At 43.0% G+C, this 12,946-nt stretch overlaps 1 protein-coding gene and 1 long non-coding RNA gene across 5 annotated transcripts in view; one reads left to right on the top strand and one right to left on the bottom strand.

Annotated features, from left to right (window-relative positions):
* Nucleotides 1-5,284: 5,284 nt before the first annotated feature.
* LOC147572597 (uncharacterized) lies at nt 5,285-6,994 on the bottom strand. The gene is made up of 2 exons (XR_015246081.1): nt 6,031-6,994; nt 5,285-5,700 (listed from the first exon to the last, which is right to left on the bottom strand). It is a non-coding gene; the product is annotated as an uncharacterized LOC147572597 (long non-coding RNA).
* Nucleotides 6,995-7,050: 56 nt separating this feature from the next.
* Nucleotides 7,051-12,946, top strand: part of RCOR3 (REST corepressor 3) — a 53,861-nt gene continuing 47,965 nt past the window's right edge. Inside the window, exons 1-2 of one of the 4 annotated variants that reach the window (XM_086693978.1) lie at nt 7,051-7,382; nt 7,772-7,828. In XM_086693978.1, coding sequence (XP_086550104.1) covers nt 7,208-7,382; nt 7,772-7,828 — 232 coding nt within the window. In that variant the 5' untranslated portion in view covers nt 7,051-7,207. The remainder of the gene's footprint in view (nt 7,383-7,771; nt 7,829-12,946) is intronic. The other 3 variants (XM_086693979.1, XM_086693976.1, XM_086693977.1) reach the window with 3 other exon arrangements.

The following is a 12,946-nucleotide window of genomic DNA, read 5'->3' on the forward strand; positions in this document are numbered from 1 at the left end:
GAAGCATTGTACACACTGTTGCCTTATCTTAACTGACTTCTCTGCTGTCCTGGTGATCCTGTTTCTATTCAGATCTCTCTATACTTTTGCTTTCAGGAAGTTATACTCTCCGAGTTCTCTTATTTCTGTATTTATGCTTAGTCTCTTTTATGGATTTCTTTTCCTCTTTATAGCCCTTCAACATTGGTGCTCATTTGCTTTCATTCTCAGCTCTTTATACTTCTCATTTTACATCCTCTTCTTGTGAGATCTAGTTAGGTCTCATGACCTCAGTTAGCTACAATCAATTGGTAATAAAACACTTTCTGCACGCCTGATCTTAATTATATATCTAACTGCATGCTGGATATCTCCCCATTGAGAACCCAACATATCTGGAAATGAATTTATTTTCCTTGTCTGTCAAATTGATAAGCCTTCAGTATCCATCAACTCTGTTGTTGACACAATCCACCCAGACACTGAAGCCAAAATCCTGGCATCAGCTTAGACTCCTCTATCCCCTTTTTATTTCCATATTCAACCAATCCCCAAATTTTGCTAATTTTACTTCCTATTTTCATTAGTCCCCACTTCTATTCATGCTATCACTGCCATAATTTGAAACCTCATAATTTCCTAATTCAACAGCCCAATTGATTTCTTTGCCACATTTAATTTTCACCTAGAATACCAACTGAACTAAATCACTCTCTTGCTTAGATCCCTCTGATACTTTTCCATTGTCTATAAATTGCTTAACCCTTTGAATACTATCAAGGGTTTTATGTAGTTCAGTCCTTGCCTCTCTAGGCTCATTCTGAGTTCACTCCATGCTCCAGGAATACAAAATTATTTGTAGTTTTCTGACATAATTCAAGATCCTTTACATTTCCTATACTAAGATTTTTTTAAAGCAATCTCCACACCCAAATGTGGGGCTCAAACTCACAACCCTGAGATTTAGTCATATGCTCTACCAACTGAGCCAGCTAAGCAATCCCCATACTATTTTCTGGAATCCTCAACATTTTCATGTTTTTTATGTCCTGCTTAGGAAATAATTTGACTACCCAAAGTTATGAAGACAATATCCTATGGTATTTTCTAAAAGCACTATTGTTTCACCTTTTATTTTAGGTCCTTATTTAGGACCTTTTATTTTAGGCCCACAATCTATTGAGTTTTGTTTTTTTATTTTACTATGAGTAGGCATCAAGGTTTTTTGTTTTCCACATAGTCAATTGACCTGGCAGCATTTATTAAAGCATCCATTGTTTTCTCCACATTAGTAGGGTCACCTTTGCATAAAATGTTCATGAGTTCTATTTAGTTCCATCCATCTACTTTCTAACACCTGGTAGCATAAATCCTCCAACTTTGTTCTTCCTCCAGATTGTCTTGGCTGCTCTTGATCTTCTGAATTTTCATAGAAGTTTCAACTTGTCAAATGACATACACACAATCTGCTGGGATTCTAATAAGGATCAGACTAAATCTATTGATCAGTTGGAGTGACTGACATTTTTATATTGAGTCTTGCAATCCATGAGCATACTGTATCTAACCAGTTACTTGGGCCTCCTCCAATTTCTCTCAATACTATAATTTTCAGTACATTAAAACCCTGGATTGAGAATAACTTGTTCTGTGAGTGTTCCACAAGGCAAACAAACATTTCTAATAAATTTTAACTTGGTAAACAAGCGATGTCTTGCAATATGAGTAGTACGAGACACCAAATGTCACATGTTCACAACTGAGCCAATGGTTCTTTTCTCCCTCCCTCTCTCTGCTAGATTGTGGGTGATCATCTCCCATGCTTGGTCACACGAGACATGGTATTTGGCAGAAATCAGTGATTTTTCAGAATGTTGTCACAACTGGCACTAGTGAATTTTTTGTCACTCCAAAGCACCTATGGATAGTCCTTTGCTTTTCTATATAAGAGTAAGCTTAGGAATACTTTTTTCTAGGTCAGGCTGCCTGCAGATATAGACCCTTTTCTCTGCTGCTTGTCAGTTACATTAAATACAGTATATGACAAGAGTTTATTAATACTGTACTGTAGTCAACATCCGTGCGAGTGTTTACAATGCCCACCCCCCTGCAGAAAAAGGTTCAAAAGAAAGGCGGTAAGAAAGGGATGATTACAGTGGAAGAAGGAAATCATTGAGAAATATGAATGAGGTATGAGAATTGCTGAAACTGTAAGATTTTATAAGAAGTCTATGTCTGCATCTCATCTGCAGAGGAGGAGAAAAAGGCAGAAGAATCCCTCACTTCAAATGAGATTAGGGAGATGTGTAAAATGTGTGAAACAGTGCAAAATTTTGTAGAAAAGCACCACCCAAATAAGGCTGTAGCAGTTAGTGATGGTACTGTTTAACGACAATGTGATGTCACATTTCCACGAAATCCTCCAAAGGAGTCAAAAGCAAGTGTCATTGGATAGGTTCTTCATTTTAGCTGCACAAAAAGAAGATTCCATTGAGCCAACAGACAGCAGTGATCCGTTAGTGACAGGGAAAGTCGTCCTACACGATAACCTTCCTCTCTCTTCTCCCTCACACCAGCCACGAAGATTTTCAAAGGTAAGTACAGGTTAATTTTATTTTCCTTTACATTTTGCATTTTCTTTATTTTGTATTATATTAGAGTATTATAATCATTTTAATATGAACATTTTTAGGTTGTGGATTTAATCATCTGAGTTTCCACTATTTCTTATGGGGAAATTCGCTGTTATATACAAGTGCTTTGGATTACAAGCATGTTTCTGGAATGAATTATGCTCGCAAACTAAGGTTTTACTGTATATAGTTCTTATATGCCTTTCATTAGGATTTATTCCTTGGTGTCATGGGTTAAATGGTGCCCCCAAAATATCAGGTCCTAATCTGTGGAACCTGTAAATGTTACCTTATTTAGAAGAAGGGTCTCTGCAGATGTGATCAAGTTAAGGCTCCTGATACAAGAAGATGATCCTGGATAATCCAGATGGGTCCTAATGCTATCAGTGTCTTTATGTAATAGAAGAAGAGGAAAATTCACGACACACGCAGAAGAGAAGGCAATGTGAAGACAGAGGCAGAGATTGGAGTAATGTGGCTTCAAACCAAGGAATGCCAGCAGAAATCAGAAACTGGAAAAGGCAGGGAACAGATTCTCCCTAAAGCCTCTGTAGGGAGTGCAGCCTTGCTGACACCTTGATTTCAGACTTCTGGTCTCCAGAAATATGACAGGAGTTTGTTTTAAGCCACTGAGTTTGTGGTAATTTGTTACAGCTGTCACAGGAAGCTAATACACTAGGTATTTGATATCTTTGATGCATTTGTATGTTAACCACTTTTTTAAGATTTCATTTTCTAATTGCTTAGTGCTAGCATTTAAAAATATAATTGATTTATGGGGTGTCTGGGTGGCTCAGTCAGTTAAGCATCTGACTTCGGCTCAGATCATGATCTCAGGGTTTGAGTTCAAGCCCTGTGTTGGGCTCTGTGCCAACAGCTCAGGGCCTGCAGCCTACTTCGCGTTCTGTCCCTTCCTTTCTCTCTCAAAAATAAATTAAAAAAAACATTAAAAATATATATATATATATATATAGTTGATTTATATACTGACTATCCAGCAATTCACTAAATTCATTATTAATACTAAAGGTTTATAGATTATAACTTTATTTACAGACTATCAAGATTTCTCCAAATAACAGATTTATGTATTTCTTTCCTATCTTTATACATTTTTCCCTTGCCTTTTTACAATTGCTGGATGTCCAGTACAACAGTTCAGTATTTCCTCTTATATCTTTTGTTTTCTTAATGTCTGTTTTTGAGAGAGAGAGAGAGAGAAAGAGAGAGAAAAGACAGAGCGCAAGCAGGTGGGGGCAGAGAAAGAGGGACAGAGAATCCCAAGCAGGCTCCAAGCTGTCAGTGCAGAGCCCAACTCAGGGATTGGTCTCAGGAACTGTGAGATCATGACCTGAGCCAAAATTAAGAGTTGGATGCTCAACCAACTGAACCACCCAGCCACCCCTCCTCTTACAATTTTTGGTTTTGGAAGTATGAGAATGTATCATCTATTCCAAATTTAAACTACAATGAAAATAGTAAAAAAAAAAAAAAAAAAAAAAGAAGAAAAGAAAAAATTTTTAAATAAAAAGCAGCCAAACAAAACAACTAACATTATTCTAGTTAACAAATCGAGAGGCCTTTTCTTTTTTTTTTTTAAATTTTTTTTTCAACACTTTTTTTATTTATTTTTGGGACAGAGAGAGACAGAGCATGAACGGGGGAGGGGCAGAGAGGGAGGGAGACACAGAATCGGAAACAGGCTCCAGGCTCCGAGCCATCAGCCCAGAGCCTGACGCGGGGCTCGAACTCACGAACCGCGAGATCGTGACCTGGCTGAAGTCGGACGCTTAACCGACTGCGCCACCCAGGCGCCCCGAGAGGCCTTTTCTTAAACCCTTCTCATGATTCTGCATCATTGGGCCTTATTTATTAATGCTTTCTTAAAGTTTTTTTCTTCCTTGATGATACAGACATCCCCAAGATTTTCTTCTTAGGTTTTTCCTTTTTTTAAAATACTGTTCTTGTTAACTGTTGGGAAATCATTTTAAGGCTTAATATTATTCTTCAGAACCAGGCCAGCTTCAGGTGCTTTCCTTTTCTTCAGGGGCAGAATAGAAAGAAAAGCCCCCATCCCTGAGGTTCTTTTCCTAAGAGAGGAATGCCCTTGTTCTGCCCTCTTTGCTTTACTCAAATAAAGTGCAGAATCTTCTTTAAGGGTTTTACTAATAATTAGAAATAAGTTACAAAAGTCCCCAAATTTTCACGTTTTTTCTTTTTAAATTTTTTTTTAATGTTTATTCATTTTTGAGAGACAGAGAGAGACAGAGCATGAGCAGGGAAGGGGCAGAGAGAGGGAGACACAGAATCTGAAACAGGCTCCAGGCTCTGAGCTGTCAGCACAGAGGCCAACGTGGGGCTCGAACTCATGGACTATGAGATCATGACCTGAGCTGAAGTTGGACGCTCAACCGACTGAGCCACCCAAGTGCCCCTCTTCACCATGTTTTAATCCTTGACTGTATGCAGAAATTCCTTTCAGCGCAAAAGAGGTTGGAAGGTGTTGCAAAATTGGGGAGTTAGAAAACATGCTGGCCAAAAGGCCTCAGAGCAGTATTTATCTTTTGTGAATTCACTTAGTTTAGGGTCCGGCCTTTGCATTACTGGACCAGACATGCTGAATCATGTTCATTAGAAGCTTGTGTATAAAAATAAAAATACCAATGTATTAATTTACAGTGAAAAATGTAATTGTCATAGGAAATGGCTATTTATTTCATTTGGCCAAACCGTTCTCTCATTGTAGAAAAACCATATGGAAATTAAAATAATATTCAGAACTGCACTTATTGAGAAAAGTAAAGGAATAATAGGTTTAGTTGTATGACTCAATGGAATCACATAAAACTTTGATAGACCAAACTACCTCCACTATCAGAACAAGATAGGTTTTGTACCTGCTCAGGAGACTTTCCCTTTAGACAGGGATCTTGCCAAATTATTTACTTCCCAGGCTTTTTGTTTGTTTGTTTGTTTCTTGGCTAAATTCCTGATTGAGGCATTCCTGCTTTAGGTATGTTACTGCTTTCAGTGAAGTCTTGGGCTGGCCAGAGAGGCTTATTTCTGCTTTGATCCACTCCGCATTGACCTATAACAGAATTCATACAAGACAATCTTTAAGGGTTTGGAGAAGACCTTACCTATGGATCCCAAATACTGCTTTGCATAGGTTTGCATGCTAGATGTTCACAGGAAGTCCTCAATTCTTACTGCTGAGCAAAAACGGTAAGTAAATAAGAGAAGCAAATCATAAATCGCTCCCAATGCCAGACAGCGTGGCACATAGCAGACATCCTCAAATCTAGTAAACGAAATATGCAGTTCCCTATTCCTTCTGGCTAAGGCAATTCAGAAAAGCATTACAGAGCACGTCGCCTGCCAGGCTGGAAACCCTGCCAGAATGCAGCTCTTGCCTCACCTCTACTGGAGGACTCCGCCCTCCCTTACAGCTCTGCTCCAAGCCCTGACCACGGGTCAGCACGGACTGAGTAAGCACCAACTGGACAAGGCCTCGGTCCTAATTTTATTTCACCACTGACAGCACCCACTTCTAACTGAAAAAACAGCAAGACGAAAAATGGGTAAAAATAAGGTGAGAAGAGAAAGAGAAGAGAAAACGGGGGAAAGGTTAGGAAAAAAAACACCCCAAAACACCTTTTAGCAAAATACAGCTGCACTGGTCAGCACTGGAAACTCATCTCGTCACCCTCAGTCTCTCTAGGGAGTCAGGCCCCAGTTCCGGGATTCAGAAACAATAACAGCAGCGTCCAGATAACCATGACCGCGTCTGCTACTCAGGCCCACTGGGCCTGGAACTCGCAGGGCGCCCCGCTATACAGTCCGACTCCAGGGCGGGCAAGGGCGCGACACCAGCTCGACGGCGGCGGAGAAGCCGCGAAACCGAGCAGCCGCACTGCCACAGTCTCTCAAGGGGCCCAGGCTCCCGCCGAGACCCGCCCGGCCGTCCGGACCCCCAACCCCCTCGGCGAGAGGGGGGCCGCTCCTTTGACTCGGGCGCCTCGGGTCGCGGCCGCCCTTTCTCAGTCTGGACGCGTTCCTTCCGCCCTAAGAGGGCAAAGAGTCCCACGCCCTCGCGTTTGCCTGCGCCCGCGCGCCAGAGCGCCCCCTAGGAAGGAAGCCCGAGAGGCGGCCGCGCCTCTGCGGCGATTTTATTAGCGCACGGTTGGGGTTGCCCGGGCTGTCGACGAGCCGGGCTTCCCCGCCCCTCCCCCTCTTCCCCTCCGCCCCTCCCCGCCCCGCGGCCGGAACCTCCCTGCGGGGCGGAGTGATACCGGCGGCGGCGTAGAGCGCGGCGCGGCCGACAGGGGCGCCCGGGACTGCGCGGGGCGGGCGGAGGGAGGAGGGGAGAGAGGCGGGGCCGGGGCGGGTTGTTGTGAGGCGACTGCGCTACTGCCGGACCGGGGCGGTTATGGCGGCTCCGTATTAACACCCTCCTCCTCCGCCTCCGCCGCCGCCGCCGCCGTCTCCTCCTTCTCCTCCTCCTCCTCTCCCTCCCGCCCTCACTCGTAAGCCATCTCCCCCTTCACCCTGACGCCTACCCCTTCCCCTCACCTTTCCCCCTCCCCTCTTCTACCATGCCCGGCATGATGGAGAAAGGGCCCGAGTTACTGGGGAAGAACCGATCGGCCAACGGCAGCGCCAAGAGCCCGGCGGGCGGCGGCGGCGGCGGCGGCGGTGCCTCGTCCACCAACGGCGGGCTGCACTACTCGGAGCCCGAGAGCGGCTGCAGCAGCGACGACGAGCACGGTGGTAGCCTCGAACTCCTCCCCGCCAGCCCGCCTGCCCCTCTCCCTCCTCCCCTCCCCCAGCCCCCTCCCCTCGCCGCGCTCCCGCCCTCCCTCCCCTCGGAGCCCGGGCGCTGCGGTAGCCTCGAACTCCCGGTGCAGTGCAGCAGCACCCCCCACGACCCCCGTCCCTCCGCCCTCGACCAATCCTCCGCCCTCGCCCCCCCCCCCGCTCCCCGCCCCCATCCGCTGCCATCTCCCGGAGTGCCCGGAGTTAATATCTTCCCATCCACCCGCCTCTTCTTTCCTCCCTCCAGCAATTTTTATATTTTATTAAGTGTCTCTTCGTTTTTCTTCTTTTCTTTCTTTTCTTTTTCTTTCTCTCTTTTTTTTCTTTTTGGCATTGCTTTGCAGATGTTGGGATGAGAGTCGGAGCTGAATACCAAGCTCGGATCCCTGAATTTGATCCAGGTAGATATATTTGTTTTAAGCAAAACCCTTTCTCCCCTTTTCTGGGAATGGCTTAGGGTGGAAGGGCGGGCGAGGTAGGGGTCCGGGTGTGCGGTTGGGAGGGGATGCGGGGCTGGGATGGGCAGGCATCTGGCGGGGAGGCTGTCAGGCTTGGCAGGGCTGTGACACAGGGCGTGTGGGCAGATGTGTGCATTGCAAGGTTAACATGGTTCCTTTGGAGGCCACTTGCCCGCTGGTGGCATCGCCTTTCTGCCCCCATGAGCCTGGGGCGAGGTCGGAGAGAGCAGAGGGAGGCGGCCCTCGGCGGATTCGGGGGTCCGGGGCTGGAAAGGAGCGGCTCCTGGGCCGAGGGCTGGAAGAGAGGGTGTGCGGGCTGCGTGTGGAAGAGCCATGCAAATGTCAATTGCCACACCGCCGGCCCCGGGGAGCGGAGGGCCGCGCTCCGCAAGGGCGGCGGATGCCGGGGGCTGCTGTCATCGGCCGAAGCCGAGGGCGAGCCCTGCCCGACCCGCGCGCACACGGGATTTTCTTTTCTTTTCTTTTCTTTTCTTTCTTTTTTTTTTTTTTTTTTTCTTTTTGGCTAGGTGGTGTAGCTTTGGTCGAGACAGCTCTGCGGAGTGTAGGAGCCGCGGAGAGAAAGGGATGGGGGAAGGGGGTGGGGAGAAGCCAGAGGCACACCTCGCCCTCGAGCCAGCCCTAGGAAGTCAGACCACAGGACAGTGGTTGCAGCTGCCAAGGAGACATTTTCTCCCGAGCAGCCAGGTTCCAGCGTCCTCTGCCAACCCAGCTTGCGGGCTCCCTGTCTACTTTTCTCCAAACAGGCTCTCTGGCGGTCACGGGATTTCAGTCTGGACGGGGATTGGGCGAGAGTTCCGCATATGGAGGCGCCCTTGCTGGAGCCTCCCGGAGTGGAGCGGGTTTCCTTCCCCCCCACCCCAGACCCTCTTCAGTGCAGGCTTTGGACAGACTTTGAAGGAGCTCCCCCATTTTTTTGTTTTTCTTTTTTGTTTTTCTTTTTTTTTTCCTTCCCTTCTCCCTTACAGTTGATCAGTTTTTTGCCCATTGCCCGCTTATAATAACATTGTGTCGAACTCTCGAGTTCTGTATTAGATATCAATTAATATGGCTTACTTGTATTTTGGGGAAGGGGTATAGCTTGTTTGCTTCATTATAGGTTGTAGATGGGTATTATCGTTCTTCCCTTGCCCATTACGGCAATGCGAGCTATTTACCAACCATTTGAAGAGTTTTAGATAGCAGCTCCTCCTGTCCCAGGGGAGAGGATAAAATAATGAGTGTTAAAAGGATTGTCAAAGCAGTCTGTTTTTCAGTAGGTAAAAACAATGATACAAGAGCTCTCACTAGATCTGGGTTGCCTTCTAAATGACATAGCTGTTAATAGATTTTATTCAGAAGCTATCAAATGTGTGTGCTGGTGGGCTTAAATAATTTTAAATGTTTTGTGAAATTAATTTTGTTTATTGATGCAACTAGTAGGTGGATGACATTTTCACATTACTATGCTGCCTCAGGTATTGACATTTGGAAAAAGCATGCTTTGGCTTAAGATACATTGATTTCAGTTCCCAGCTGTTTAATTTTTGCTCTCTGAGCAAGCCAGTGGCCTTCCCTGTTCCTTAGTTTCCTAGCTGTAAAATGGAAATAAAAAAACTTCATGGAATTCTTATAAGGAATACATGACTGGGCATGTGGGAGTTACTCAGTAAAGGTTAAATTTCATAATTAGGAAGAATGATTCTGCATACACTTATACCTTTCTGATTTGGGGCTTTCGTTGGTACTCTGCTTTTTGGGGAAATGATAAACTTACTTACAAATTAGAACTCAACAGTCAGAACTGTTCATATGTTAATAAACATTTATCTTTTTGCTCCATTAGGTAGGTTTATATTTCATAGACAGCTGTACACAGGTAGATTAGGTGGTCTTGTGTGTAAAATCCAGGCTTCTTGCTGGAACCCATTTATACATGCCATGGCATAGACCACTGTAAAGGTTTTTCTTTTGTTTTTTTGCTTTTTAGTCATATTTTCAATTTACTTAGGTTACAATTGATACTCTTTATTAGAATAAGGATATATGTCCTATTTTAAAACCTCATCTAGAAGTTTTCTCCTTAATCATCTGCAGAAGAATACTGAGCCCAAGGACACAACTAAAACCAGTTATCATTTAAACCTAGGTGGACTTTTCTATAGCCATCGTAAGCAAATCTTGTCAAACAAATGAAGATTATCAGTTGTTAGATACCTTTTACGAGGAAGTATTGAACCTCTACACCTTTCAACATAGTACCATTGTCTATTTTATTCTGAGTGTTGTACTGTTGTGTGAAGTTTCTACTTCATATCAATTCAATGTAATTCGCTGAGAAATTAAAACATTTCATTGGAAAAAGGAAAAGAGATCTTCATTAATTAATGATAGAAATTGAGAAATGGTCATTTCCTGTCTCCTTTTCTCTTCTTCAGAGACATCATCTTTAGTCTTGTTAACCACTTCATAGAGTTTATTCACCAGTAACCATGCAAGCTATTTGGAAGAAAAATTCCTTAGCTACCAAGATTATTATGATCAGAATATAGGAAAATTAAAAGAGGATTCGTGTGTGTCTGGAGGATATTTTTATTGGGGGAGATGATAGTGATGGTAGAAATCAAACACAGAATGACTTACTAAAATGGGTATTTTAAAAAATATGAGAAGAAGTGTGATTTAAGTTGGAATTACTGAATATAGGAGATTAGGAATAGTGTATGTTAATTAACAGATCATTGCTAAAAAGACCTTTATAAAAATTTACTGATTGGATTTGATTATTTTCTCAGGTGCCTTTTTTTTTTTTTTAGATTTTTCGCTAGGTCTTCCCAACTTTTATTTAGTGCCTCCTGACTATTCATCAATCAAGGAGGAGCAGTTTCCTGTGGTGATTATAGCCTCAAATCGTATTGTATGCCTCTTAGTTAATAGGGCCTAGTGACCTCGATGACCCATCTGATGTATCCAGACCTTTGTTTTCTCATGTGTCAATGGGAGATAATGTTAACTATATCATAAGATTAGGTGAAAATTAATGTCTATAAAGCAGCGGTCTACAGATGTTTTGCTTGTATATCCATAAAAGAATTTTCAAAAAAAAGATTTTCTTACATATTTTTGACATCTATCACTTGTTGCTGTGTTTAAATAGTTGAAAAACATTATCTCCAGTGTATTGAAAATATTAACACTTTGAAATAAAATTGTTATATCCTTATTTTAAGTGTATGAGATTAAATTTACTGCAGTAATATGATAATATCTATTTATAAAAAGTATGAAATGGGGCACCTGTGTGGCGCAGTCAGTTAATCTTCCAATTGACCTCAGCCCAGATCTAGATCTCTGTGTCATGAGTTCAAGCCCCACATTAGGCTCTGCACTTGGTGAGGAGCCTACTTTAAAAAAAAAAAAAAAAAAAAAAAAAAAAGAATGAATAGGCTCACAGTCTGAAAGTTTACATTTTTCCTTTTTATCTTTTACATCATTTCCGTGCATTTCCCCCACAGGATTTTATATTTTTTTGCTTGAAGTGCTTTATTGATCTCTACCACTGTAATATGTATTCTTGTGAACCTAAGGTTCTAAGTGTTAAGTCTCTTCTGATTTGAATGATTACAATTATTGTGTAATTGATTGAAATTGTAATAGCTATGATGCCTTGAGTAAAGGAGAGCCTTGCAAACACCCCTTGTTTGGCACTACGGAGGTTTAAGATTTTAGGCAGTGTACTCTTGTCAGATGTGGGAGGGGGTGAGAGCTGCTTTTTTAAGTGAGAGAAGGTATTTGTGAAGAGGGTCAGAGTAGAATGAGTATACAGCTTAGACTGCAGGTGAGTTCTTAGGCAGATTTTGTGGGAAAGGGAACATAGGGAAGTTAAAGGGAAAATTGATTCCCATAAAATCTATTTATGCTCATGTACTCCTTGGAAAGTCTTTGTTTATCCCAGTTTGAAGGTGGTGAATTAAATCTATAAATTGCAGAATGTTAAAAAATATTTGGTATGGGGGCACCTGGGTGGCTCAGTCGGTTAAGTGTCCGACTTCGGCTCAGGTCATGATCTTGCGGTCCGTGAGTTCAAGCCCTGCGTCGGGCTCTGTGCAGACAGCTCAGAGACTGGAGCCTGTCAGATTCTGTGTCTCCCTCTCTCTCTGCCCCTCCCCTGCTCATGCTCTGTCTCTCTCTCTCTGTCTCAGAAATAAACGTTAAAAAATTCTTAAAAATATATATTTGGTATGTCTTCATATTCTCAGTATTTAAATTCTTATTTTAGAGAGAGAGAGAATGGGGAGGAGTGGCAAAGGGGGAGAGAGAGGGAGAGAGAGAATCTTTAAAAAAAATTTTTTTTAATGTTTATTTTTGAGGGAGACGGCATGAGCAGGGGAGGGGCAGAGAGAGGGGGAGACACAGAATCTGAAGCAGGCTCCGGGCTCCGAGCTGTCAGCGCAGAGCCTGATGCAGGGCTCAAACCCACAAGCCATGAGATCATGACCTGAGCTGAAGTTGGACACTTAACCAGCTGAGCCACCCAGGCACCCCTAAAGAGAGAGAGAGAGAATCTTAAGCAGGCTCCATGCTTAGCATGAAGCCTGATGTGAGGCTCAATCCCACAATCCTGGGGTCATGACCTGAGCTGAAATCAAGAGTTAGATGCTCAATCAACTGAGCCACCCAGGCACCCTAGGATTTAAGTTCTTTATATAGACTATTTATCCCAGGATTTCAGTCAAAATCCTTATTTTAAATGTCTTAAATCTGAGAAGAAATAGAAGATTTTTATTTTTGTACCTATTTTGAAATTTCCTATAGATGTCGAAATCCTGGCTTATCAGAATTATACCTTTGGTTTTTAGTTGTTGGTTTTTCCCAGTTGGTCTCATAAATGTACTTTATCAACTGCAGTTAAGGATATCTAAAACATTTCAAAAGGATTAAGTTTTTAAGTGTTTCATGCTTTTAAAAACCGTTTAATAATTTTGTTTTCAGAACTGTCCTGCTACTATATAGTTTTTTTTACATGATGGTAGCTTGCTGTCTAGGTTTCTATTTGTTTTTTCA

Source organism: Puma concolor, chromosome E4 (assembly GCF_028749965.1).
Source record: "Puma concolor isolate L17-30 chromosome E4, mPumCon1.1.hap2, whole genome shotgun sequence".
NCBI classification, from domain to species: Eukaryota; Metazoa; Chordata; class Mammalia; order Carnivora; family Felidae; genus Puma; species Puma concolor.